The sequence below is a fragment of the Sus scrofa genome, chromosome 6 (genome assembly GCF_054392235.1).
Source record: "Sus scrofa isolate SSC_HxYL_T2T_F1_AM1 chromosome 6, Sscrofa_HxYL_maternal_Yorkshire_Landrace_v2.0, whole genome shotgun sequence".
NCBI lineage: Eukaryota > Metazoa > Chordata > Mammalia > Artiodactyla > Suidae > Sus > Sus scrofa.
In genome coordinates, this window is record NC_139388.1 from 52,035,101 (window position 1) to 52,062,363 (window position 27,263).

A 27,263-nucleotide genomic window follows, 5' to 3' on the forward strand; every position below is an offset into this window, starting at 1 on the left:
GGCTAGTGAAGGTGGCAGTAAGTGCTGGGCTTGCAGTAAAAGCACAGGGGCTCAGGGAATGCAGAAAAATGTATGACAAAAGAGGGAACACTTGAGCCGGGAGTGAAGGCCGAAGTGGCTGGCAGGTGAGCTAAGCAGGGGGAATAGCATGTGTAATGGTCTGGAAGTTTATGGGAACCTGCCCTGTCCTGAAAATGGTTAAAAATCAAGTTGGAGAATTCCCATTGTGGCTCAGTGGTAACGAACCTGACTTGCATCCGTGAGGATGGGGGTTTGATTGTTGGCCCCACTCAGTGGATTAAGGATCCAGCATTGCCGTGAGCTGAGGTGTTGGTGACAGACGCTGCTCAAATCTGGCATTGCTGTGGCATAAGCCGGCACCTACAGCTCCGATTTGACTCCTAGCCTGGGAACTTCTGTGTGCCATGGGTGTGGCCATAAAAAAGACCAAAAAAAAAAAAAAAAAAATCTGGTTGGATCCCTTTTTCTTTCTTGGGAATGGGATGGATGGAGGATATGAAACATCCCGTGGAAGAGGATGGATTCACCCTGATTTGGACTCAGTACAGGAACAATCTTTGGGAGGTAGTGAAGCCCGATAACAGAGATATTGAGAAAGAAGTTTATGTACTTCTTCACTTACTTTAAAAATAGTCATGAAAATGGAGTTCCCTCTGTGGCGCAGTGCGTTACGAATACGACCGCCGAGGCTCAGGTCACTGCAGAGATGCAGATTCAATCCCTGGCTCAGTGCAGTGAGTTAAAGGATCCGGTGTTTCCACAGCTGCAGTGTAGGTCACAGCGGTGGCTCACGGTCCCTGGCCTGGGAACTTCCATATGCCATGGGTGCGGTTGTAAAAGGTAAAAAATTGAGGAGTTCCTGTCATGGCTCAGTGGTTAACAAATCCGACTAGGAACCATGAGGTGGCAGGTTTGATCCCTGGCCTTGCTCAGTGGGTTAAGGATCCAGCGTTGCCATGAGCTGTGGTGTAGGTCGCAGACGTGGCTAGGATCTGGCATTGCTGTGGCCCTGGTGTAGGCCGGCAGCTGTAGCTCTGATTTGACCCCTTGCCTGGGAACCTCCATATGCCGTGGGTGCGGCCCTAGGGGAAAAAAAAAAAAAAAGATAAAAATTTGAAAAAGTAGGTGTGAAGAATCTCCTAGTGAGGCCCCACTGTAATTGCTGAGGATTCAATGATATTTAAGACAGGACAGAGCCCTGCTGTCCCAGATCTTGTGGAGGAGTGTACAGTTAGTAAGCAAGTCAACAAATAAGTGGATATGGTCATTTCAAGCTGTGTTGGGTGCTGTAAGAAAGATACGACAGTAAAATGCTAAGAGTAACCAGGGTTGGTAGGGGGCACCTACTTCTGATTGAGGGTTCAGAAAAGCCCTCAGAAGAGGGGGATGCTTGCTTGAGATGAGACCTGGAGGAGCCATCTGATTAGGAGAACAAGGAGGAGCAGAAATCCTGAGACTGGAGCAAGCTTGAGTGTTCCAGGAACAAATTGAGGGTGGAGTGCAGCAAAGTCTAGAAAGGCTTGAACCAAAGGATGAGTTACGGAAGATGAGAAATCAGAGATGAGTCGGGCCCTGGTCCTATAAGGCCTTGTATGTTTTGGGGGTGGGGGAGTCAGGGAGAAGAGTTTGAATTGTATTCTCAGTGTGAAGGGAAGCTACAGGTAGGACTTAAGCAGGGACCGACTGGGTCAGATTTGCATTTTAAGAAGGTTAAGTGTGGCTTTGGTGAGGTAAATGGACTGTAAAGGGCAAAAATGACAGCAAAAAACCAGTGAGGCACCTGTGGCAGTAATTCCAGCCAGGGATGCCAGGGACTTGGCCCAGGGTGTTAGCAGAGGAAGTAGAGAGGTTCAGAGACGTGGCGGGCAGCTTGCTGACGTTTAGGGATGTTGAGGGTGAGGGAACCAGCAGTACCCCCAGGGTCCCTTCCCCTTGGAGTCTAGAGCGGAGCTGCCGTCCTTGGCACTGACAAGGGTCGGGGGCCATGGTCTCCTGTGGCCAGAATCCCCAAGCCTGACCTCTTGCCTCTCTTCCCCTCTGGCCAGGTCTCCCCTGCCAAATCCACCCAAGCCCACTGAAGCGCTCCATGTCGCTCATCCCCACGAGCCCCCAGGCCCCTGGCGAGTGGCCGAGTCCAGAGGAGCTTGTGGCCCGGGCTACTTTCACCACGCCAGACCACGCGCCTCTCTCACCCCAAAGCAGCGTGGCCTCCTCTGGCAGTGAGCAGACGGAGGAGCAGGGCTCCAGCCGGAACACTTTCCAGGAGGACGGCAGTGGCATGAAAGGTACGGCAGGGGAGGACCTTCCTCCAGAGGCTTCTGCAGAGCTTGAAAGACCAGAAGGGAACTTGAAGCTGCCACCCCATCTGTCCTGTCCTTCCCCAACCGACTCTTCTCCCCCCTGCCCCCAGCAGAGAAGGGGGACAGGTCTGAGGAGAGTAGACAGTCCCTGCCGTTAGGGCTCAAGACTGAGCAAGGAGACCCCTACAGGCCCCGGTCTGATTGAGGAGAATCCCCTGTCCCCAGACACCCTTGTCTGACAAGAAAGCCAGGACACAGAGGTAACTGATGGAACGCAGAGGTTCCAGGAACACTTTTGAAGACATCAGTGGTCATGCTAGTACACTTCCAGCGGAGCAGCTGGGCAGAAGAAAAAGTAGCTTGTGGACCCTCGGCTTCTCCCTGCCCCCTTCCAGTTTTCTACAGCCAGTGGCTTATGCCTAGTCCTTCCTCACAGCTGCCACCAGGGCTAGACTCCTGAGCTTCTGTCCTTCCTTCTTTTCCACAGACGTGCCCTCGTGGCTCAAGAGCCTCCGCTTGCACAAGTACGCGGCCCTCTTCTCACAGATGAGCTATGAGGAGATGATGACACTGACTGAGCAGCACTTGGAATCTCAGGTGAAGCCGAGGGGACCTTCATGGCGGGGTCGGCAGCAGCACCATTTTGACAATACCCTTTCGGCCTGAGCCTCCTCCATCTCTTCGGGCCTTGTTGGGGCACCTTGAGTACCTCAGCCTCCCGTTTCCAGCTTCCTGTCCCCTTCTGCCCCACCACAGAATGTCACCAAAGGTGCCCGCCACAAGATAGCCCTGAGCATCCAGAAGCTGCGTGAAAGGCAGAGCGTCCTCAAATCCCTGGAAAAGGTGAGAGGACCTGGTATCCGCATCCCCAAGACCAGCTGGCTGCCCAATAGTGCCAGTGGCTGAAGGCTCTGGGTTGGCCTTGCTGCCCAAGGGGCCTCCCCAGCCCTGGGGATCCGGGCTCCAGGGACCAAGTACAAGTCAGATCACAGGGCTGACTAAGAGGCTTTCCTCCCTGTCTGTCCTGGTTCTGGTCTGTGTCTCCAGAATCTGTTGACTCAGCTCCTTCTCTTCTTTTTCACTGTTCTGTTTCTAACAGGTCTTTCTGATAGAGAAGGGCTATCTCCCCAGTGTACATTCTCTCTCTTCCAGTTGTTTCTCAACTACTCATTCTCTTCCCATATCTGCCTTGATTTGCATTCTTTTTTCCCTTTCCTTGTTGCTTACCTTCTGGTTTTTGCCCCCTTTGGTATCTTAGTCCACATCTCTGAGTCTGAATCTGGGTCTTTTGTTTTTTTGTTTGTTTGTTTGTCTTGTTGCCTTTTCTAGGGCTGCACCTGCGGCATATGGAGATTCCCAGGCTAGGGGTCGAATCAGAGCCGTAGCCTCTGGTCTGCGCCAGAGCCACAGCAACGCGGGATCTGAGCCATGTCTGCAACCTACACCACAGCTCACGGCAACGCCGGATCCTTGACCCACTGAGCAAGGCCAGGGATCGAACCTGCAACCTCATGGTTCCTAGTCGGATTCGTTAACCACTGCGCCACGATGGGAACTCTAATCTGGGTCTGTCTTTGATGGGATCCCCGAGGCCCCCAGCATTAGGCTACCTTCTCCTGAGCTCCATGGAACTCCACCTTGAACAGGGGAAGAGGGAGAGTGTGTGTGTGTGTGTGTGTGTGTGTGTGTGTGCGCGTGCGTGCGTGCGCGCGCGCTTATGCTCTGGCAGTGCTCTTACCACCTGGAACCCTGGGTCCTGCCAGCTCTTCACAAGGGTTGTCTGATCCCACTTGTGCAGTTCTACATAGCTTTGGGGGTTGGTGCGTGACCCAGGCTGTGTCTTCCCCACTCAGGATGTGCTGGAAGGTGGAAATCTGCGAAACGCTCTGCAGGAGCTGCAACAGATCATCATCACCCCGATCAAGGCCTACAGTGTCCTCCAGGCCACTGTGGCTGCTGGTGCCACCACCACCCCTCCTGCCAAGGATGGGGGCCGGGGGGAGCCACCGCTGCCAGGTGCTGAGTCTCCCCTGGCTCACCCCGGCACAGACAAGGGCAGTGAGGCCAAGGACCCTCCAGCTGCAGAGAGCTTCCCTCCTCCACCAGCTCCAGCCTCCACTGATGGCAGTGAGCCAGCCCCGGCTCCCGTCGCTGACGGAGACATCCCCAGCCAGTTTACACGGGTGATGGGCAAAGGTGAGACCACCCAGGGCCTAGCAAGAAGTTCTGGGGCAGGACCTCAAGTGAACCCTGGCATCAAAGGTCAAGTCCAATTTCAGCGATGGGAACAGAACTTTTTATAAAGCACCCCAGAGACTAGAGCACTACAGAGTGGCTAAGACAGAATGACCAGACCCCTGCCCTCAGGTGTCTCCAGGCTGATGGTAGGAGACAATCCTTACCCTCAAAGCATCTCCAGCCTGAGCAAAAGAAACTATATGCATAAAGAGGGATCAGATAAGACATATCCCTTGGTTCTTTCAGAGAGGACTGAAGTCCATGAGATGGGGATGGTGAATGGGCTCGGCCTTTACTCAGGCAGCATGGCATAGGCACCTTTACACTTGGGTCTAGATTCTTTTAGCTTTGTGACCTGAGACAAGAGACTCAACCTCTCTGAGCCTCAGGCTCCTCAGGCTAAAAATGCCTCCATGGATGAGACTTGCAAGACTTAAAGGGAGAAAAGATATTGACTTCATATCTGCCTTATGCCAGGCACTATGGTGGGCACTTTATGTCCTCATGATAAGCTAGGTATATTGCTTGGCACATAGCTAAAACTCATCCAGCATGAGTTTCCTGATCCACCTTCTGTGCCACCCAGCTGGGGCCAGGGAAACTGGAACATGGCAGAGGACATGCTAACCTCCTATCCTTTCCCATGTCCCCAAGTGTGCACCCAGCTGCTGGTGTCCCGACCAGACGAGGAGAACATCACCAGTTACCTCCAGCTCATCGAAAAGTGCCTGACTCATGAGGTGAGGCCTTCTCTAGGGCTCCCAAGGAGGGAAAGGCTGTCCCATCACTCAGGACCAGCATTCCTTATGTGACCAACAGGGCCCTGCCTGGCTGGCACCTGCCCCCTTCCCCAGCCCTCATCATTACCACTCTTGGTTCAGTGGATGTGCTGAGCTCTCGTCCTCAGAGCCTAAGTCCCTAATCCTTCTCTGGGGAATAAGTCCCCCTCCCTCCTGCTGGCCCCTCAGCTCTCTGTTCATATATCTGTATCTCAGGGATGCCTTCCCCAGCCCTCTCAAACATCAGGTTCCTTATGCCTCCTGTGCTTCTCCCTCACGTCACTTGTCACAGGATTGAGTGTGTATCTTCTCCCCAACTAAACTGTAAGCTCCTTGAGCATAGGTCACCTCTGTGTCCCGACATTGCCCAGCACAAGGCAGGCAGTTAATAAAAATGTGAGCGAGGAGTTCTCATTGCAGTTCAGCAGGTTAATTGACTAGTATCCATGAGGATGCAGGTTCAGTCCCTGGCCTTGCTCAGTGGGTCAGGGATCCGATGTTGCTGTGAGCTATGCCGTAGGTCACAGATGCGGCCTTGATCTGGTGTGGCTGTGGCTGTGGCATAGGCCAGGAGGTGCGGCTCTGATTCAACCCCTAGCCTGGGAATTTCCATGTCGCGGATGTGGCACTAAGAGGCAAAAAAAAAAAAAAAAAAAAATGAATGGATGGAAGGCAGATTTGAAAGAAGCACACACACCCCCTCACCCCTTTCATTCTAGGCTTTCACGGAGACGCAGAAGAAACGGCTGCTGTCCTGGAAACAGCAAGTGCTAAAGCTCCTCCGGACCTTCCCACGCAAAGCTGCACTAGAGATGCAGAACTACCGGCAGCAAAAAGGGTAGGCAGGTGGCTGGGGCACAGGGACCTTCCCTCCCTAGGCCTTTGTTGGTTGACAGGTAGTACTTAGAGGAGTGATTGCTTTCTGAGCTGGGAATCCAGTTGTACTCATTCAGTCACTGGGTTACCTTATGTAAGTCACCCAGTGAAGACTTTCCCATAAGAAAATTAGGGTGTTCTTACCATAGAGTGTTGAGCTGGCAAAACCAGCCCATATCCCAATAGCTGGCCCCTTGCCTATCCTTTGTTCTCCTCACCTGTGTGCAGAGGGCTCTGAAGTCCCTTCTCACCCCAAACAAATAGCAGATACTGCACTCAAGAATTGAAGTTAGGAGTTCCTGTCGTGGTGTAGTGGTTAACGAATCTGACTGGTAACCATGAGGTTGCAGGTTCGATCCCTGCCCTTGCTCAGTGGGTTAAGGATCTGGCGTTGCTATGAGCTGTGGTGTAGGTCACAGACATGGCTTGCATCCCACATTGCTGTGGCTGTGGCATAGGCCGGCGGCTACAGCTCCAATTGGACCCCTAGCCTGGGAACCTCCATATGCTGTGGGAGCGGCCCTAGAAAAAGGCCAAAAAAAAAAAAAAAAAGAGAGAATTGAAGTTAGCAGAACTGCTTTGAGTGGACTTGAGGAAACCTTCCTGGGAGTACCTTCAGGGCAGGAAGAGACAGAATGTACAGTGCAGGGACTTGAACAGGAAATCCTTGCTCAGAGCAGATCTGTGTTCTGTCCTACCCATGAGGGATTGGGGAGGAAGGGTACGAGGAAGAGGTGATCAGATGGGCCCCATCCACCTAAACTGATACCCTGCCTTCTGCTCTCTCACAGCTGGGCATTCGGCTCCAACTCACTCCCCATAGCTGGCTCTGTGGGGATGGGGGTGGCCCGGCGGACCCAGCGACAGTTCCCAATGCCTCCCCGGGCCCTTCCACCTGGCAGGATGGGCCTTCTGAGCCCCTCGGGCATTGGGGGCATCTCCCCCCGACATGCCCTCACCAGCCCCAGCCTTGGGGGCCAGGGCCGACAGGTGAGCTGGCTGGAAGCAGAGGGCCTGGTACTTTTGGGGTTGGGGGTGATGGTGCCTGAGATAATGTGTGTCCATCTCTTTGTGTCTGAGCCCAGCTTGGAGGGGAGGGAACTCCTCTGCCAACGCCACCACTCTTGGGTCTTGGCATCTTCCCCACTCACCCAGTGCTTTCTCTCTCCTCGTGCCCTATGCAGAACCTGTGGTTCGCCAACCCCGGAGGCAGTAACAGCATGCCGAGCCAGAGCCGCAGCTCTGTGCAGCGCACCCACTCGCTCCCGGTCCACTCATCGCCCCAGGCCATTCTCATGTTCCCTCCAGGTAAGGACTCTGGGACTGTGCCTGAATAGCATCCTTAGCTGGACTTTCATTTCTCTTCTGGGTCTTGTACACACTGTCTTTGCTTATGTTCTGTTTCTGTCTCCCCCTCTGCCACACCATCTCCTCTCACCTCTTATTCCCACCCATCTCTCTCTCTCTCTCCCTTCCTGTGTCGGAATCTTAGTGTTCACTTTGGTCTCTGTCACCATCTCTTTCAAGGATCATTAAGTACTCAGTTTGGAAGGGATGGAGAGGATGAGACAAGTAGCCAGGTTTCTATGGAGGGGAGTCCTGCTATCCATCCACTGGCATTCTTGCAGAAGCCAGGTGACCAGGCAGGAACCAGTAGACTTCAATTCTTGGATTGGTTCTACACTAAAGGGTATTTGAGGTGGAAGGGCTGTCTTCCCTCTGCCCACAGACCAGCCTAGAGATGGGAGATCAAAATGAGGGCAAAGTGTGGAGTTCCTGTTGCCACTAAGTGGTAATGAACCCAACTAGTATCCACAAGGACGTGGGTTTGATCCCTGGCCTCTCTACAGTGGGTTAAAGATACAGCGTTGCTGTGAGCTGAGGTGCAGGTTGCAGATGCAGCCCGGATCCCATGTTGCTGTGGCTTGGGGTGGCAGCTACAGCTCCAGTTTGACCCCTAGCCTGGTCATTTACATATGCTGAAAGTGTGGCCCTTAAAAAAAAAAAAAAGTGGCGTTCCCGTCGTGGCACAGTGGTTAACGAATCCGACTAGGAACCATGAGGTTGTGGGTTCGATCCCTGGCCTTGCCCCACGGGTTAAGGATCCGGAGTTGCTGTGAGCTGTGGTGTAGGTTGCAGATGCAGCTCGGATCCCGCGTTGCTGTGGCTGTGGCTCTGGTGTAGACCAGCTGCTACAGCTCCTATTCAACCCCTAGCCTGGGAACCTCCGTATGCTGCGGGAGTGGCCCTAGAAAAGGCAAAAAGACAAAAAAAAAAAAAAAAAAAAGTGAGGGCAAAGTGGGCAAAAAGGAGGTTAGACAAGCACTAGCCCTGCCTTGTTCAGCAATTCGGGGGTGACTCCCTGTGCCAGGTCTCTTGCTGGGCACTGAGGCTGCAGAGGCAAATAAGGCTGGGCTAGAAAGGGCTGCCTCTAGAGAGATCTTTGATTTGTCTGTGACCCTAAGCTCTTTTTGTCACAAATAGCCAAATCAGGAAGGGTTTTTTTGTTTGTTTTTTTTTCTTTTATGTGGCCATGCCTGTGGCACATGTAAGTTCCCAGGCCAGAGATTGAATCCAAGCTGCAGCAGCCGCAGTGCCAGATCTTTTAATCCACTGTACCAGGCTGGGGATCAAACCCACATCTCCTCAGCGACTCGAGGTGCAGCAGTTGGATTCTTTTTCTTTTTTTTTTTTTCCTTTTTCTGCCAGCCCACACCACAGCCACAGCAGCACTGGATCCAAGCCGCATCTGCGACCTATGCCACACCTTGCAGCAACACTAGATCCTTAACCCACTGAGTCAGGCCAGGGATTGAACCTGCATCCTCACAGACACTATTTTGGGCTCTTAACCCGCTGAGCCACAGTAGGAACTCCAGTAGGGATTCTTAACTGATGTGATTATGTGGACTGCCATCAGTGGGAGGCAGGAGACCCCATTTATTATGTTTATTCTAGTAGAGGGTTTGACACATGGTAGGCATCTGTAACTGATATTAAATGACTGGATAGATGAATTACAGGAGCAAAAGATGAGAACAGTTGTTTTTACCAGTATGCTGTGTGCTGGACTATCAGTCAGCTTTCCTGCATTGTTGAATCAAATCCTCCCAACTGTGCACATGAAAGCACCGGTGTTATTCCCATCTTATTAGTCATGAATCTGAGTCTCAGAAGTGACTTGTCCAAGGTCAAAATTTTCTTGTTATTAAAGAGACACAATTTGGAGTTCCCTGGTGGTGCAGAAGGTTAAGGATCCAACATTGCTATCACTACAGCACAATTTCTATCCCTTGCCCTGGAACTAACTTCTGTATGCCACAAGTCCGGCCCTCCCAGAAAAATTGTCTGACATGGCCTGAGCTCAGGGTTCAGAGGGAATATGATGAGAGGTGGGGCTGCAAGATGAGAGAGCAGGGTTGTTTAAAGCCAGCTAAGAAGCTCAGAGTTCCTGTAGAAGTAGTGAGGAGCCCAGGAAGGGTTTGAAGCAGTGAGTGGGGTTGGGTCTGCCCAGGGGCCTGGTAGGCTGTTTCCCAGACACCAAAACAGGAGACCCTTTGAGAGACAGTGTGAGGACAAGCGCGCCCCCATCCCGGGGTGCCTGTCCAGGTCCGCTCCCCCTGCTGAACCTGCCCCAATCGCACGGGCAAGTCCAAGTGGGATGAGAAGGGTTCTGATTTAGCTTCTGCACCAAGTACAGAGCAGGTCATCCATCAGGGAGCACAGGGCTGCCCAATGCTCAGGGCAGATGCCCAGACTATGCCCAGAGGAATGTGCTGCGAGTGTCCAAAACAGTCGCAGCCTGTGTGTGGCCTCCAGGCAGCTTCCCCAGCTTTACCTCACTTTCTCTGTCTACAGGTCAGGCTTTCTCTGTGTTGTCAAGCCTCTGCCCTTGCCATTGTCACCTCTGCCTGCTTTGTCACACACCCAGATACATCTCTGCCCAGTCATACCTCCCATCCAAGTGTGTACATGTCTCACATGCTCTGTTTTTCTGTCTCTTGCCTTTCCTCTCCTCCCTCCTCTTCCCTTTCATCCCCCTCAGCCTCTCCCTCATGCCAGCCTTTGTCTTCACGGCTCTACCCTTTACCCGAGTCCAGTCCTTATCGCTTCTGTTCTCTCTCCCACCCAGACTGTCCGGTCCCTGGGCCTGACCTGGAGATCAATCCCACTCTGGAGTCTCTGTGTCTGAGCATGACAGAACACGCCTTGGGTGGTGAGCATTTCCTCTTTCCCTGACCCAGCTCCCACCTACCCAGCAGCGTCTCCACCTCTGAACTGAGCAACTCAGAGTCATCCTGAGGGGTCCCCAGGGGAGGCCGGACTCCAGGGAGGGCCTGACTGGGATGACAGGCCGGACTGGGATGAGCCTCCCACCAGCTCCTGATCTTCCTCCCTTCCTCCCTTTCTTACCACAGATGGGACAGACAAAACCTCCACCATCTGACGGGACCCACAGCCCAGCGCACCCATAGGCTCCCCGGGCGGCGGGCGGGGGCCAACCCCCAACGGGCTTCTTCACGACAGCGAGAGGGTGGGCTGGCTCAGCTATACATTCTAATATTTTTCTACTCTCTCACCCTTTTAACTTTTGTTTAACATTGGCACACGCCTTGCTCACCCCCAGGCCTGTCAAGGGATCTCTGCTGAGACCCAGGGAGGCAGGGGGCAGCCAGGATAAAGGGGGCAGGGACTGGCCAGCCTGCCTGCCCCTTCCTTCCCTCCTCCATCCCCTACCTGGCCCTGTCTCACCCCTGCCTCCTCCAGACCGCCGGCCACCTGCCCCTCCCAAGGAAACAGTCTCCCGGAGCCTCACTGACCCACTGTCTTGTGGGGCCTGCTCAGAACCTTCTGACATTTGGGGAGAGACAAGCGGGACAGATAACCTGCTCTCCTAAATGTTATTTGAGAGGAGCTGAGAAGAAGGTGGGCGAGGAGTATGTCTGCCTCTCTCTCTTTTCCCAGCACCGCCCCCCCCTCCAAATGCCACTTCTCCTTCCCCATTCCTGTCATTCCTGAGGACAGGAGCTGCCCTTCTCTCACTCACCTCCTTTTGCCCTGTTTATCAGAGGTTCTATACAATTAATTTCTTAGGCCTATTTAAGATACATATTTATATAGTTCTTAACGGTTTTTCTCTCTGATCATTCCCTCTCATTTTTAGAATCCCCAGGCCTCTCTCTGAGCTAAGAAAGTGGCAGGGGGAGCCTGAATTTTACAAGGGGAGAGGGCAGAGCCCCCTCCTCCAGACCCGGTAGCCCTTCCCCACTTCTCCCCAACCCTGGCTCCCCAGATGCAGAGGCTGAAGGCCAGGAGCCAGGGCAGCCAGTGAGGTCAGGAAGTCTGTTGCCTTAAAGTCTCCTTCCCCCACCAACACAGACCCTTCTCCACTCCCAGGTCTGGTGGCTGAAAGACTTGGGGTTTAGGAATAAGGGAAAGGGATTGGGTTTTGGTTTCTTTCCCCACCGCCCTTTTCTTTCAACCTTCCCCTATCACCCCCCCCGCACCGCCCGCCCCACTCTGTCATGACCTCACTTAAGTGGAACACTATGTCATAACCCAGAGATGTGTTGCAGCCCCAAAGTCATACAGACCCTCTGATCCCTGTTCCTACTGAGGGGTTGTGCTGGGGCCCAGGTGGAGGGAGGGGATTTGGGGGTTCAGGCTGTGGGGAAGCCAGGGTCCCCTATTCCAAACCCCCTTCCCCCTCAACCCCCCCCCCCCCCACTGGGAGACATTCTCAAGCTTTTCACACCGAAAAGGAAAAAATGTTATTTTTAGATACATTTTATGAATAACTTTTGTTATGAATATGGCTGGTAACCATTGTGTATGTTATTAAAGATACAAAATGTTGGGAAAAAACAAAAAACCAAAAAAAAAAAAAAAAAATTTTAAAGATCACCACCCTCCCTGCACTCTCACCCCATTCCCCAGACCTCCTTGCCTCTGCCCTCCTGGTCTGGACCTCCCTCAGCTCTGAGCCCAGAGAGTGGGAGGAAGCCAGGGGGCAGGGTGGCCCAGGGGACCTGCTCTGGGTCCCCACCTCCTCTCCCAGTGCCGGGCTGGGTGGGGTGTCAGGTTTATTTATGTACCTCTTGCACACTCATCAACCTATGCAAGTCCCCCACCCCGGCCCCTCCATGTTTCTGTGCCTTTGCTCATTCCCCTCCAACTCCCAGGGCTTCCCCAGTCCTCCTCCCAGCCCAGGGAAGTGGGATGGACAGGGGCCACCTCGTTTGGAATCAGCAGGGTGTCCCTCTTAAGAGACCCTCACCTCCTCCCAGCAGTCCTGTCCTGTTCACTACCCATCAGAGTGAGCTGGGTCTGCCAGGCACTGGGAGGTGGTGAGGGGCACCCCCAAACACAGCGGGAGGCAAGAGCTGCTGCCCTCCCCACCACCTGACAGAGTGTGCAGGACGCAGGCGGCCCCACTCTGATGGGCAGGATCCTGACCTACTCCCATCCCTCCCCAGCCCCTGGCCCCTCTGCCATGATTTCACCCTCCCTTTTATCCCTAGCCCCACTGGCAGAATCAGCTTTGAGTAACTGTACAGTTTTTCTCGCTGTTGGAGAAAACTTATTTGTTGGAGTTTCACTTGTTTAATGGTCTGGGCTTATTTTGGAAAAAAAGAAAAAACAAACAAACAAAAAGGATTCTGACCTTTGTTATGCTACATTTCATGGAAAACCTAGTGGCCCTACCTCTGTGGCCTTTGCTTCTGTGCCTTAAGCACCTGTGGGGGTGTGGGGTGGGAGGAGGGGGCAGAAGGAGACTGTAGTGCCTGGGAGGGGAAGTAAAGGAAGGTGGCTTTATTAAACAGCAAAGGTTTGGAGGAGGAGAGAGAAACAAAGCAGAAAGCTTGCAAATAGACCACTTGAAAAGTGCCTTCCTGCGCGTAGTAATTGTACCTGCTCCAGCCCTGAAGGCCCTGGGACTCAGTCACTGTCACTGTCAGCTTCACTGGAATCCGAAGCTACAGCTTCACTGCCATCCTCCTGAGCAGAATGCTCGCTGCCACTGGGGAAGGGACTGGCACTCCGGCTCCGGCTGTGGCTCCGGCTCCGCTGGCCACCCCCATCACTGCCACTGTCCGAATCATTGTCACTGCCTCGGGCCCGTCCTCTGTCCTCATCGTCAGAGTCAGCGTCATCCTCTGAATCAGCATCACTGCCGAAGATCTCTTCTTTGTCCCTGGCAGCCCGGGCCTCATCCTCACTGCTTTCATCCTCGCCGCTGCCGCTCTTGTCACTGGCCTCATCTCTGTCACCCTCCTCTCGTTCACTCTCACTGCCCGAGCGCTCATCCTCGCTGCCTTCCTTCTCACTGCTGCTGCCCTTCTCTCGTTCCTCATCTGTGAAAGGAGCATGAAGAAGTGAGACCCAGTTCTCGACCCTCCCCGGGCTCCCAGAGTTTGGCTGGTCCAGCTTTACCTGAGCCCCCAGCTTCTTTCTCTTCTGTCTCCATTTCCTCCTCCTCTTCCTCCTCTGGTTCGTGGTTCTCCAGCTGGGCCTTCCGTGCCTCCTGGAAGCAGCAGGGGTGAGGGGAAGGAGAGTGTTCTGTACACCTCCTCTCTCTCCTCACCAACCTTCACCCTCCCCGTGGGTGCCCTGGATCGTGGTGCTTGTTACCTGGGCTTCTAACTCCTTCTCATTCATGTCCCGATGTTTGACCACAAGCAGGGCATTGGTACCAGACTGAACCCCAGCCTTGGCCCGGCGCTTACTCAGGCGGACCCTGCAACGGTGGAGTTGGGGGAGAGGGATATGGAAGAGATTCGGTTAAAGAACTCACCCCTGTGGGGAAGCTGGACTGACTTGGTTCTTCCTTACCCATCCTTACTCATTTACGCTTGGCCCAGAATAAATACAGACTGCATAAGGGAGGCTAAACTTGGGGACAGGGATGACAGCTCCCGAGATAGCAGTGTAGTTGCCCTGCGCTGTGTATGTGTGTGTATGTATGCCCTGTACATATACACGTAAGTGTATGAATAAATAGATTTTAGTGTGAATTAGGTATTAACATTTAGAATTTGGATTTCTGGCTTTTGGAAAATAAGACCCCACTCGGCCCTTGCTGCACCCCCTCCCCACAGCATAGCAGCAGTGGGCTGTGTCATGGTGCCCCTTGGAGGCTGCCAGGAGCTCCAAGTCATCTGGACCCCGATAGCCTACTGTGCTTTCTACCTTTCTTGCTTGGCTTAATGGGATCAAAATTTGTGATCTCTGCTTTAAATAGAAACTCAAGGTCATACTTTCCTTGCCAGTCTTTACACACCAAGGATCCCACCACAGCCGTTTTCGCCATCAGGGAAAACTTTTAGGTGGTCACATGTGAACTTGGATATCTAGTGTTTCATTTAAAATAGCCATGCTCATTTTATGCATTACTCTATACTTCGGCTATGTTTACTTCCACGTGAAGTCTCTTACTAACATCAGGGGATACTTGGCAGTCTACCCTACGTGAACACTAAACATCTCCAGTATTAGTTAGGTAAAGATTTTCTTCCTGGAGTTCCTGTCATGGTGCAGTGGAAACAAATCTGACTAGGAACCATGAGGTTGCGGGTTCAATCCCTGGCCTCAGTGGATTAAAGATCCAGCATTGCCATGAGCTGTGGTATATAGGTCACAGATTCAGCTTGGATCTGGCATTGCTGTGGCTGTGGCACAGGCCGGCAGCTACAGCTCTGATTAGACCCCTAGCCTGGGAACCTCCATATGCCTCAGGTGCAGCCCTTTAAAAAAAAAAAATGTCTTCCTGGGTTCTTATGTTAGAACCAGGTCTAGCCCGCAAGGGTGATCAGGCTCCTGCTCTTACAAATGCACATGGCAAATCCTTAGGTACAAATGACCTCCGAGGTGGCACTTGCATACCCCAGGGTCCTGAATCTGAAGTACAAGCCCAGATAATCTCAGTGAGGTAGGACAGTGCTAAGTACCTGGTCTCCAATTCATTGTAGTAAACCCCATCCCCCTCTCGGAAGATGAAGAAGTAGTTTTCCTCGTAGCCCTTGCTGGCCTTGTTCTTCACATTCCAGTTGTACTCGCGAGCAATCTTGTAGTCATACCTAAGGATGAAGGGGACAGGGTCAGCCATTTCTTCCCTGTGAAGGAGAAAAAGAGACCTACTCCTTAACACCCCAAACCTAACTCCAACCCACATACACATCATCTGGCGCATAATCCATCTCCTCCTCCTGGTCCCGTTTTCGTTTCTTCAGGGTTTCTTCCACAGGCAGGAAGTAAGCCACAAACTGGTTCCCTTCCTCATCCATCATGCCCCTGGTTGGGAGGAAAAGAGGAGCAGCTAAAAACAAAGACAAAGATGGGCATCCTCTTGTGGTGTATCAGCAGCTAAGGATCTGGCATTGTCACTGCAGTGGGTTGGATCACTGCTATGGTGTGGGTTCAGTCCCTGGCCAGGGAACTTCTTCGTGTCGCCCCCCCCCAAAAAAGAATGGGGGTGGGTGGGTGGGGAGGGGGGCCAATAAGGAGCAGGCCAAGGTGAGCAGCAGGACCACTTACCTGATCATGGCCTGAGACATCATCTCCAATGCAGCTGCACCACTCGTGTCCTTTGGGGCTGGGTCTGAATCAAAGATCACCTGAGCACATGGGTTGATCCACATCTGGGGGATGGAGGGCACTGGGATTAGAATGGGACAGCCAGAGATCACAGGCGATCCCTCTCTGCCTCCTGCCCTGGATCTGACCTTAAAATCTGGAAAGACAGGCATGACCTCCACTGGTGTCACTCGAGGCTTGCTGTAATGCTGGGAGATCTGATAGGGGCAAAAGCAGGATGAGGAGTACACAGCACTCTGAAGCCACCCCGCTGACTGCCTCCCCCCATCCCAGTCCCTCAATTACAGATTTCTGGGCATCCTCAAAAGTCTTCTCAATAGCTGTGATCTGGCTATCCCTGTCTTTGTATATTTCTTCCTCAGTGAACTGCTGCTTCACAGAAACCCCAATCCTAGGAAGGAACAGAAAGGCCTTTAGGGACCACTAGACGCACCTGATATCTCCACCTTCCCTCCCTACCCACCAGCTTACTTGACCTCAGGCTTCTCATTGGAAATGCCGTAACGATTGAACTCCGTGGAGATATACTCTGTCTTCCGCATCCATGGCACCACCTTCGCATGCTGCTGGGATCTGGGATGGAAGGCTCAGGCACTTTAGGACCCCATCGCCCTTCTCTCAGGAAAACCAGTCCTGAGTTCCCTCTCAGTACCTCCTCACCTCTTGGAGCTGGTTGGGGCCTGGATCTCCTCTTCTAAAAGCTTCTCATCAGCTGGATCTAGGAGTACTAGAAGAGAACCAGGGGAGAGAAGAACTATAGGGAAGGCCCGGGCCTGGCCTTCGCTGGCCGAGAGCAGGCCCTCCCTGCCTCTTCACATACCATTGGGGTCAATGCGGTAGGTGTCAGGGTTGATAAGGTCAATGGTAACTCCCAGGTCTGGCTCAGTCAGGAGATCATGTTTGTGCTGTTTTTCCAAGGAAGTCGCTTTGTACTGGACGAACCTGGATGGGGAAACATGCCCATTTATGGCTTCTTGATGCCTTCTTTACTCCTCACCTCTCTGCTTCCCAGGAGCTAAGCAACTCCAGGGAGGAACTCGGAGTGTCTCCCATGTTGGAGTCAGAAGGCTAGCAGCTCTCTAGTGGGAAGACACGTGGATGCTGCTTGCAGTATGGGGCACCTACTGTTATGTGGTAGGTACTGCTCTAGGCTCTCGACAGTCAACAAGAGAAACAGTCCCTGCCGTCAAGGAACTCACATTCTGAGTGGGTTGTTTCCCAGTCCCATCGCAGTCTCACCTGTTCTGGTCAAAGGGATAGGTGATGAACTTGGGGTCGAAGGGAATGTCAGGAAGGCTATTGCAGTACTTGACTCGGCAGACCACTCCAGACCTGGAAACACAGTGGCTCAAAACCCAGCCTTTGCTGCCCCACCTCTGCCCCCAGCCCCCAGCGGCCCACCCCTCGCGGGAAAACACATCAGTGCTCACCTCTCAGGCAGAGTGCGGTGAGAATTGGGCCTGAAGAGTAAAAAAAAAGACATTAACAAAAGATAGAACGGGATTTGCAGGAGAGCAAAGGGGGCTTTTCTAAGCTTCTAAAAGAGGGAAGGAGAGGGTGATAAATGCTAATCCCTCTTGGTAGGAGGGACGCAAGTATTTCATTCCTTTCAGAGAAATGCCTCAATAAATGAAACCAAGTGCTCGATTTTTTAAATTTATACAAATACTTCTGTTTCTAAACATACAGCAGGAAACACGAGTCAATTTCTCTTGAAGTAAAGGTCTTTTGAGCTCTCTAATAAATAGAGTCACGTACTCAATTGTTTCTAGGAAAAGGGGTCTCCAAATGCTTGACTGGAGGGATAGGAGCTCAGTCCCATCTGGATATAATCGTCTCCAGAGCTTAATTCCAGAACTCCGTGGCCGGGAGGAGGGGGACAACACCCCGCCCGGGACCCGCCCCCGTGAGCAGGTGAGCGCTCCGTGACGTCACGGACAGACCTAGGGGGCTGGTGATACTGCGACTGACATCGCGCCCGACCCTCCCAACTCGCTGATGCCTACACAGATTTAGAAAAAAGCGGTGCAGCCAGGCGGCGCGGTTCCTACCTGTGGCCGTCCTCGCGCTGGGCCTGGGTCTGGATAGTGGGCGCCATGGCGACAAGGCGTCGGCAGTCCTGACGAGAGCCTCACAGAGCCACAGGAAGAGGCGTGCCGACCTCGGCGGACGCCCAATCCGAGACAGGGCTCGGGCTGGCGCCGCTCTCCTCAGGAATAGGGTCGGAGTGAGGTGAGCTGGTGAGAAGAGTTCCAATTAACACCTGAGTTAATACGCGGTACTGAGGTAAACGCGCACACAACGCCCACAACATACTCACAGCTCCGACTCCACCAACTGCCGCCAAGACGCCGAGGACTTCAGAGCGCCTCAGGCCGCAAGGCCTTCTGGGAAATAGAGTCTGATTGGCTCTACACCCGGATTGGCGAACGACCGGGTAAGGGCGGAGCGGGGAAGGAAGAGCCTCTTGTGATTGGCGACTGGGTATCTCGGTCTGGACGTCGGCTTTGAGAATCCAGAGTTGGAGGGTGGCTTCTTTCCTCCCATTGGCTGAATTGTCTAGGAGGCGGAGCTAACAAGCAAACAGGGCCTAGAGACGAAGACGCTAAAGAGAAACCCGGAAGGAGCACTTGGACGCACTTCCGGCGCGCTAAGCAGGGAAGATGGCTGCATCCCAACCTCAGGCTTCTGCAGCTTCTTCTGCTGCTGCTGGTGTGTCGGGTCCGGGTTCGGCTGGCGGCTCGGGTCCTCAGCAGCAGCCGCAACCACAGGCACAGTTGGTGGGGCCTGCCCAGGGCGGGCTTTTGCAGCAACAGCAACAGGACTTCGATCCTGTACAGCGATATAAGATGCTCATCCCGCAGCTAAAAGAGAGTCTGCAGGTGATTGGCCACGAGCTGCGAGAAGCAAGCGAGATGTGGCTCTCTGATTTAATAGGGGTGGATGGCGGGGCTCTTTAGTCAAGGAGAGCGCAAAAGGAGATTTAGGCAAGGAAGATGAGTGAGGCTTGATATTGGAGAGGCCAGAGCGAAGCTTTGTGAACTGACAGTGTGCGGTGGGATCAGGGCAAATCTTGAGCCTAGGATTTATCAGAATTCACGCGGGAGGGAGTTTAAAGAAGAAACCTAGCTCGGGTCGTGAAAGCCTGAAAAACGGACTGGCCTGTACAGAAAGTGACCATGACTGGTGGGTGAGGGATGACTCAAGTTATGTCCAAGAGGTTATTGGCGAGAACCCCAGGTGACCGAGAGTGGGCCTCCGGGAACGTACAGGTGGTTATTGCTATAGAGGAATGGAAGCTGGCATTACTCTGGAGTGGCAGGATAGAAGTGCCAAGTGAAGAGGCCTGAGATTGGGGTATCTTAAAAGGAGATTAGGGGTTCCCGTCGTGGCGCAGTGGATAACGAATCCGACTAGGAACCATGAGGTTGCGGGTTCGGTCCCTGCCCTTGCTCAGTGGGTTAACGATCCGGCGTTGCCGTGAACTGTGGTGTAGGTTGCAGACGCAGCTCGGATCCCGCGTTGCTGTGGCTCTGGCGTAGGCCGGTGGCTACAGCTCCGATTCGACCCCTAGCCTGGGAACCTCCATATGCCATGGGAGCGGCCCAAAAAATAGCTTAAAAAAAAAAAAAAAAAAAAGAAGAAGAAGAGATTAGATCGACCAAAGGTGTTCTCTTTTGTGTCTGCATTTTCTTCACCTTTTTTTCCCTTTAATTAGACCCTGATGAAGGTTGCAGCCCAGAACTTGATTCAGAATACTAACATTGACAATGGACAGTGAGTAATCCCTTTTCCCCAGGGTGTCCTATCTCCATCCTAGTTTTAGAAATTCACCCCCTCTGCACCCCACCCATCCCCTTTTTCTCTTACTTTCAAGCCCAGCTCCCTAGAGCCTAACTGCCCTTCTTTGCCCCTTCTACTATTAACTGTCCCCCTAGGCCTTGCACTGGTCTCCTGGGCCTATACCTGGTTTCCTGATGCTACCTGGTTGGGTAGTCATTTAGTCCCGGAGATTGAAATCCCATTCCTCACCTTCTTCTCTTGGACTGTAGAAAGAGCAGCGATGGACCCATACAGCGCTTTGACAAGTGTCTGGAGGAGTTCTACGCACTCTGTGACCAGCTGGAGCTCTGCCTGGTAAGGGACCGCCTAGGCACCGGGTGACCACAACCCTGCCTCAGTTCCTGGGCTTGTGGAGCCTTCATTCAATCAATCGACACATGCTTACTGAGCATCTCCTGGTGGCCAAGAACTGTGCTGATGCTGGGGACATAATGTTGCCTGATCCTTGCCCTCACAGAGCTTCCACTTCAGTGGGTGACAAATATATCTTCAAACAGTGACAGCTCAGAGTAGTCAGGGCTCTGATGGGAGAAGTTCAAGCCGTGGAGGGCTATGAGCAGGGGAGGAGGGGACAAGGCAGAAGGGTCAGGACTAGGATGGGGGAGGCACAGGCAGAGGGGTCAGGATTAAAATAAGGGAAGCTCTGGGGGGCTATGGAAGCCCAGAAAAGGCACCCTGCCTTGAGTGGGTCTGTGGAGGAAGTGGTTCAGGGTAGATCACTAGTGGAGAGTGCACCTGAGCTGAGGTTGGGACAAAAAATGGAAGACAGGAGTTCCCGTTGTGGCGCAGTGGTTAACGAATCCGACTAGGAACCATGAGGTTGCGGGTTCGGTCCCTGCCCTTGCTCAGTGGGTTAACGATCCGGCGTTGCCGTGAGCTGTGGTGTAGGTTGCAGACGCGGCTCGGATCCCGCGTTGCTGTGGCTCTGGCGTAGGCCAGTGGCTACAGCTCTGATTCGACCCCTAGCCTGGGAACCTCCGTATGCCGCGGGAGCGGCCCAAGAAATAGCAACAACAACAACAACAATAACAACAAAAAGACAAAAAAAAAAAAAAAAAAAATGGAAGACAGGTGAGAGTTGAAAGGAGGGCAGATGGCTAAGAACACAGCCTCCAAAATCAGATGGACCATCAGTCGCTACTTCTAAGCCTTCATTCCACCTTTGGAAAGTGGATTTTTGGGAAGGACTCAGGCAAGATCTTGCATGTAAAGCATTTAACGTGATACTGGGCCCATAGCAAATGTTTCCTCTAGTATCATCATTGTCATTATTTTGAACTGGGTTTTGAAGGAAAAGGCAATTTGAGAAGAAGCCTCGTGGTGGTAGAAAGGTGTTCTGGCAGTTCCTTTTGTGGCTCACTGGGTTAAGGACCTGAGGTTCTCTGTGATGATGCAGGTTTGATCCCTGGCCTCACTCGTGGGTTAAAGATCCAGCATTGCCACAAGCTGCGATGTAGGTCACAGATGCGGCTCAGATCTGGCATTGCTGTGGCTGTGGTGTAGGCTTGCAGCTGCACCTCCAGTTTGACCCCCAGCCTGGGACCTTCCATATGCTGCAGGTGCAGCCAAAAAAAGAAAAAGGAGAAAGACAAAAAAAAAAAAAAAAAAAAAAAATCTGGTGTTCCCATCGTGGCGCAGTGGTTGGTGAATCCGACTAAGAACCATGAGGTTGCAGATTCGATCCCTGCCCTTGCTTAGTGGGTTGAGGATCCAGCGTTGCCGTGAGCTGTGGTGTAGGTCGCAGACACGGCTCGGATCCTGCGTTGCTATGGCTCTGGCATAGGCTGGTGGCTACAGCTCCTATACGACCCCTAGCCTGGGAAGCTCCATATGCCGCGGAAGCGGCCCAAGAGATGCCAGAAAGACAAAAAAGTAAAAGGAGAAGTGTGTTCCAACTAAGAGGAACAGCTTCTGCTCTAAGTTCTCTTTAGAAACGTCACAAACGTCATGAAATCTGGTCTGGCTGTGGTGGGGTAGGCCTTGGGACTTACTGGAGTTTGAAGAGAGCCCAGAGGGTGCTGGGGCGCCATGGAGGGTTTCAAGCAGGGAAGAATATGGACTCGTTTGCTTTTTTAGAACTATACCTCTGGCTGCCAAATGAGGGATGGGTTCAGGTGGAGGCTGGGAGCTCACAGCAGGCATCAAGAGGGCAAGGTTCCACCAGGGAAGGGTCCTGAAGAAGTGGGAAAGGCAGATGGGAAGGCCTTGTGCACAGGGCCATGACCCTGAGAGACTGGGCAGAGTCTCCAGGATGAGGCCCAGGGCTCTCGTTGGAATGGTGGGGCCATCCCTGAAACAAAGACCCAGGAAAGTGAATGGTTCACTAAGTAGAGTGTGAGCATCCTGGAATTTTAGGGGAGGCTGGCACACAGATGTGGTGTCATGGGTGCAGAGGTGGGAACTGAGTGGTGGGAGTGAGGGAGAGAGCCCCTAGAGGGCATGAGAATGAGAGGAGACAGGGTCTGGGAATTGCCATGTTTAAGGCTTAAGTACACTAAGAAGTACCTAGAAGGACCAGCCAGAGAAGTAGGAGGAAAACCAGGAGAAGCAGGTGCCACCAGAGAAGCCAGTGCCAATGCCAGGCCTAGGGTTAGGACAGTCACAATAATGGTACTGACATCAGCTAGTGCTTGAGAAACTTGCCAAGGAGTTCCCGCTGTGCTGCAGTGGGATCAGCTATGTCTTGGGAGCAGCGGGACACAGGTTCGATCCCCCCCGCCCAGCACAGTGGATTAAGGATCCGGCATTGCCATAGCTGCAGCTTGGGTTGCAGCCTCGGCTTGGATCTGATTCCTGGCCCAGGAACTCCAAATGCTGCGGGGTGGCCAAAAATGAAAAAAGAAAAACAAATAAACTTGCCAAGATCTCTGACTGTTTCTCAAATACACTGCTCTCACCATTCTCAGGTTATGAGGTAGCAGAAGTAGTTATTAAACCCATTTTCCAAAGGAGGAGACAGGCTCGGAAAGGAGCAGCTGCATGCCCCGCAGTCACCAAGCAAGTGAATGGCAGGGCCAGGCTCTGACCCCAAGACCCCAGGCTGGCCCTTAGGGTGGAGTTGGCAGTACCCAGAGAGAAGCTGATGCCACCACCCTTTGTCTGCCTGTCCACAGCGCCTGGCACATGAGTGCCTGTCACAGAGTTGCGACAGTGCCAAGCACTCTCCGACGCTGGTGCCTACAGCCACCAAGCCCGATGCCGTGCAGCCTGACAGCCTGCCCTACCCACAGTACCTGGCGGTCATCAAAGCCCAGATTGCCTGTGCCAAGGACATTCACACTGCTCTCCTGGACTGCGCCAACAAGGTCACAGGCAAGACGCCTGCGCCACCAGCAGGCCCTGGGGGCACCCTGTGAGTTGGCCAGACTAGGAATGGGGCAGGCAGTGGGGGAGGGGGACAGGGAGGGAATGAAAAGTGGCCTCAAAGCAGCTTCGTCTCTGACTTTTCTTCCCACTGAACACTGCGGCCGGAGCCAGCAGGGGGCACCAGAGGCCAGCAGGGAGTGCGCAGGGTGGGGCCTGGCCTCTGCCCTCTGCCTTTTCTCCTCCCTGGCTGAGAGTAGGCTTTGGATTGTGCCTGGAGGTGACCTCTTCAGGGTCTCTCCCAGCCCTGGTCTGGGCATGGAGCCCTGGTTTGGCTCCACTCCTTCTGTCCTTCCTTGATTCTATCCTGTCTAGAAGCGGTCTCTGTCTGCTCCTTTTTCTAGCTGTTTCTCTGTGTCTTGTGTCATTCGGTCTCTTTTTGTCACCATCCCCCTGTCTCTCTCCTCGTCCCCCTTGGCTGTCTTCTGCCTAACTGGAACTCTGTGTCTCTGCATGGGGGCTCGGATGGAGGCCAGAACCTCAGAGTTACCTGGGACCCGGGGCAGGAGCTTCATTTCCAGGGCCCATAGCCACGCCCAGGGAGCACCTCCCAGGTCAGCTCAGCTCCCAGTCTGCTTGACCCAGGAAAGGGGAAGTGGAGGGGTCTAGGCCTTGACCTCAATACGCTTGGTCGGTCGGGGAGCAAGCCAGGCCCCCACCCATACCCAGGGCCTGCGTCAGCAGCGCTCAAACGAGGGCCATTGTGCAATCTGCAGTGAAGCCTGGCCCAGCTGGATGCCTGGGTCCCTATATTTTTAGCCCCAAAGGAGAAGTGAAAGGGCCCCAGCAGGGGTGACTCATCAGTCTTGGGGAAGAACCCAGGCTCCTGGGCCCTAGCTCCGGGAAGCAGACCTTGGGGAGGGGGCTTCGGGGAGGGAATGCCCCCCCAGACTCCCCACTTCCCTGAGAGGGAGCCGCAAGGATCTCAGCCGCGGCTTCAAGCCTGGACAAGTGTAGGGCGGAGCTACCAGCCCAGGCCCAGCTGGTGGGGTGCGAAAGGCTCCGGTGACTCAACCCTCAGCCCTCAGCCCGGTTGGGGGACTGCCCCACCCAACACCTTCTGTGCCCTGGTTCCCATGGCACCACCCATAGGCCTCCTGTCCTGGACCCTACATCTGCAAGGAAAACCCAGGGCCATAGAGACCTGTGATTCACCCAGAGTCCAAGTCCCACACTGTAATCCTGGGAAACGGCCAACCCTGTGTGTATGTGTGTGTGTGTGTGTGTGTGTACGAGTACACGTCCCAGAAAGTTCCTTCTCTTTCTCCCTGACCTTCCTTAAAGGGCCAGGGACATGGGGCAAGCCCCTGGCAGGACAACAAACCTCTTGGGCAGGAGCTGAAGCTGCTGTCCACAGGTGGAATTTCTTCTTCAAGGAAGCCACAGTTCTGCCCACTTATCTAACTGCAGCAGCCCCTGCATATGATTCCTCAGATCTTCCAGGATCTTCTCCTTTACTTAAAGTCAACTGACTCCAGCCTTTAAATCACATCAAAATACCTTCATAGCATCATCGAGATGAGTGTGTCTAAGTAACAGGAATGTTAACCTAGCCAATTTGACACGTAAAACTATCACAACTTTGTCCTCGTCAGTTTGGCACCCATACACATCTCTTTAACCATATTTAATCTCCAAGTAACTACAAAAACATCCTATCTCAGCCTGACATGATGCAGTTACCTGTGTTCAGCCAAAAATGCACTCTTTCCCCAGAAAAGCCCACCTGCTTCCAGCCTGGGGGCACACACCTCACAGCAGACATGCGTCAGTCCCCAGGCACACACCCTCAGAAAGAGGTACAGCTGGCCCTGTGGGGTGGAGTCAGCCAAACAGCCTCACACATGGATGGGGACATGACATCCCAGCAGCCATGACACAGGGCCCAACAGTGCTTAAAACCCACACCCAGGGAGATGACGGAGACACGTGGTGGGCAGTGGGGTGACTGATGCCCAGTTCAGCAGCCACACACAGGGAAGTTGTGCACCAGGAAGTGTAATTCATTCAATACATTCTTCTAGTTTGGTCCAAGCCCTGTACAGTGTAACCCAAAGATCCCTGCCTTCCTGGAGATGATATTCTAGTGACAGTTCTAAGTGTGAGATAAAACACAGTATGCCGGAAGTCCCATGAAGGAAAATAAAGCAGAGGCATGAGATCAGAAGTGGAAAAGAGGGAGTTCTCCTGTGGCCCAGCAGGTTAAGGATCTGGCGTTGTCACTGCAGCAGTGGCTCGGATCTGCTCCTGTGGCCCAGGTCTGACCCAGGGACTGCCACATGCTACAGGCATGGCAAAAAAAAAAAAAAAAACAAAAACAAAAAACAGTGGAGAAAAATAATAGGAAAAAAGTACTTAGGAGTAAATTACACTATGTAAGATTTGCGTATGGATAATTGTTACTTTATTGGAAAACATGAAAGTTGGAGAGCTTAGGTTGGGTACTGGTTCATGTGTGCTAGTATGATCTATACTTATTGTTTCTTAAATAAATGACAAGATTACTTTAAACCTTTTAAAAATCCTTGACAGATCTGCTGTATAGCACAGGGAACTATGTCCAGTCACTTGTGATGGAACATGATGAAAGATAATTATGAGAAAGAGAGTGTGTACAGATGTATGACTGGGTCACTTTGCTGTACAGCAGAAATTGACAGAACAGGACTTCCCGTCATGGCTCAGCGGTAGCGAACCCGACTAGTATCCCTGGCCTTGCCCAGTGGGTTAAGGATCCAGCATTGCCGTAAGTGAGCCGTGGTGTAGGTCACACTCAAGCCTCAGATCCCATGTAGCCATAGCCGTAGTAGGCTACAGCTCCAATTCAACCCCTAGCCCGGGAACCAACATATGCCTCGGGTGCAGCCCTAAAAAGACATGAGGAAAAATAAATTGACAGAACAATATAAACCAACTAAAATAAAATTTTAAAATATCCTTGACCGAGGTCATGAAAGCCTCAGTGAGAAGGTGGTCCTGGAGTGAACTCGAAGGAGAGGGAGTAAGTCATGGACTTTGGAGGCAAGAACATTCCAGGGAGAGGGAACCGCATGTGCAGAGGCCCTGCCTGAGGCAGAAATGTGCTGGTGTTTTGGTGGAATAATGTGGAGGCCTGGACCACAGTGAAGAGGCAGGGAGAGGAGAGGACCTGAGCAAAGGTTCTTACTGGCTCATCAGACCGGGAGGGAGACTGTGTGACTGGTGCACAACCACCCACTCCTGGGAAGGGTGTACATGAGATGCACAGTCACGCGGAGCAAAACGATGACGCACAGGACACCCCTCTCCCCTAGCAGCGAATAGCATAGCCCACCATCCTACATCATGGTGTCCCCAGAGTCTCTAGCCCAGAGACAGTCCCACAAACAAACAGATTCAAGGAAGAATCTAACCATGTGACTATACAAACAACCCTCTAACCACCACTTAACCTGCTATCTCTTACCCCATCTCAGACTTTGCCCATCATAGGCTGACTCAGCCCTGCCCTCAGCACATTATCAAAAGCAGTGGAGGCTGGACTTAGATAAGGCTTCTCAAGTTCGCCTGTGCGTCTGTATGTGCCCCCTGCTCTGCCCACGGAGGCCAGCACGAGACAGGAACAGTGACCTGGAACAGGGAGTGGACCAGCTGCCCTCCCCATCATGTGCGCTTGTAGACGTCAGGAACCAACGTTCACCAGTTTCACTGCCTTGTGACTGAGCCACAGAGGAACTGCTTCCATACTCCTGCCTCCCTCCCGTGTTGTGTTTTCAGCTACACCTCAAAGACACAGACTAACACAGGAACACTATTCACGCACGGGAGGCTGCTGGGGGGGGTGTGCTTGCACACAGCCCCGGCTGCCTACAGTCCACGCAGATGCTCACACACACCCTCCACTCTCAAGCTGTGTGTGCGCACGCGCGGGGACCTTCATCACACCAGGGGCAAAGTCAATCCCCTCACCAGCCTGCCTCAAGGGCTTCCGCGCTTCGTCACTCCAGACCCCACGGGGGTTCAGAGCTACACACAGATGTGCGGGTAGGTATGTGAGCCACACGTTCTCACCGAGGCGACTTCAAAGACAGTCACAGCTGAGTACACTCTCCCAGCCCAGGGACGGTTGGAGTAAACAGTGGGGTCAATCACACCTGCAGAGGCGGCCTCACGCGTTTCCTCTCGGGGCTGTGTCAGGCGGGTTGTGAGGACACAACCTTCACACAGGAACGTGGGAGCACCAGGGTCCCACACCTCCTTCCCAACCGCA

At 53.1% G+C, this 27,263-nt stretch overlaps 3 protein-coding genes across 9 annotated transcripts in view; 2 read left to right on the forward strand and 1 right to left on the reverse strand.

The window, feature by feature from the left end:
• Positions 1-12,025, forward strand: part of SAMD4B (sterile alpha motif domain containing 4B) — a 43,116-nt gene extending 31,091 nt beyond the window's left edge. For all 5 annotated transcript variants that reach the window (XM_021094367.2, XM_021094368.2, XM_084960580.1 and 2 more), the window contains 10 exons: positions 2,067-2,306; positions 2,809-2,918; positions 3,078-3,164; positions 4,175-4,517; positions 5,214-5,299; positions 6,058-6,176; positions 7,006-7,204; positions 7,399-7,522; positions 10,347-10,430; positions 10,633-12,025. In XM_021094367.2, the coding sequence (XP_020950026.1) occupies positions 2,067-2,306; positions 2,809-2,918; positions 3,078-3,164; positions 4,175-4,517; positions 5,214-5,299; positions 6,058-6,176; positions 7,006-7,204; positions 7,399-7,522; positions 10,347-10,430; positions 10,633-10,661 (1,421 nt within the window). In that variant the 3' untranslated portion in view covers positions 10,662-12,025. The remainder of the gene's footprint in view (positions 1-2,066; positions 2,307-2,808; positions 2,919-3,077; positions 3,165-4,174; positions 4,518-5,213; positions 5,300-6,057; positions 6,177-7,005; positions 7,205-7,398; positions 7,523-10,346; positions 10,431-10,632) is intronic.
• A 772-nt stretch (positions 12,026-12,797) lies between these two features.
• Positions 12,798-18,175, reverse strand: PAF1 (PAF1 homolog, Paf1/RNA polymerase II complex component). 3 transcript variants are annotated; one of them, XM_003359387.5, is made up of 15 exons: positions 18,129-18,175; positions 17,860-18,045; positions 17,239-17,268; positions 17,048-17,140; positions 16,629-16,750; positions 16,469-16,535; positions 16,280-16,381; positions 16,094-16,199; positions 15,937-16,005; positions 15,749-15,852; positions 15,389-15,505; positions 15,163-15,291; positions 13,847-13,952; positions 13,649-13,739; positions 12,798-13,569 (listed from the first exon to the last, which is right to left on the reverse strand). In XM_003359387.5, exons 2-15 carry the CDS (start codon positions 17,904-17,906, stop codon positions 13,154-13,156), a joined length of 1,599 nt encoding a protein of 532 aa, XP_003359435.2. In that variant the 5' UTR covers positions 17,907-18,045; positions 18,129-18,175; the 3' UTR covers positions 12,798-13,153. The 3 variants fall into 3 exon arrangements, with proteins under 3 accessions (XP_003359435.2, XP_084816861.1, XP_005657552.2); XM_084960735.1 differs by having other exon boundaries at positions 16,629-16,809; positions 16,951-17,140; XM_005657495.4 differs by having other exon boundaries at positions 18,125-18,175.
• Positions 18,176-18,440: 265 nt separating this feature from the next.
• MED29 (mediator complex subunit 29) lies at positions 18,441-23,080 on the forward strand. The gene is made up of 4 exons (XM_005657496.4): positions 18,441-18,690; positions 19,527-19,585; positions 19,861-19,945; positions 22,765-23,080. The coding sequence occupies exons 1-4, from the start codon at positions 18,472-18,474 to the stop codon at positions 23,005-23,007; spliced, it is 606 nt and encodes a 201-aa protein (XP_005657553.1). The 5' UTR covers positions 18,441-18,471; the 3' UTR covers positions 23,008-23,080.
• The last annotated feature ends 4,183 nt before the right edge of the window (positions 23,081-27,263 follow it).

Excerpts from the sequence above, each read along its gene's own strand:
- MED29 (XM_005657496.4), top strand. The coding sequence starts at position 18,472 with ATGGCTGCATCCCAACCTCAGGCTTCTGCAGCTTCTTCTGCTGCTGCT. Across the intron at positions 19,586-19,860 it reads ACTAACATTGACAATGGACA|AAAGAGCAGCGATGGACCCA; the intron begins GTGAGTAATCCC and ends CTTGGACTGTAG. Across the intron at positions 19,946-22,764 it reads ACCAGCTGGAGCTCTGCCTG|CGCCTGGCACATGAGTGCCT; the intron begins GTAAGGGACCGC and ends GCCTGTCCACAG.
- PAF1 (XM_003359387.5), bottom strand. The coding sequence starts at position 17,906 with ATGGCGCCCACTATCCAGACCCAGGCCCAGCGCGAGGACGGCCACAG. Across the intron at positions 15,853-15,936 it reads CTGTCTTTCCAGATTTTAAG|ATGTGGATCAACCCATGTGC; the intron begins GTCAGATCCAGG and ends TCCATCCCCCAG. Across the intron at positions 13,953-15,162 it reads TACAATGAATTGGAGACCAG|GGTCCGCCTGAGTAAGCGCC; the intron begins GTACTTAGCACT and ends CCACCGTTGCAG.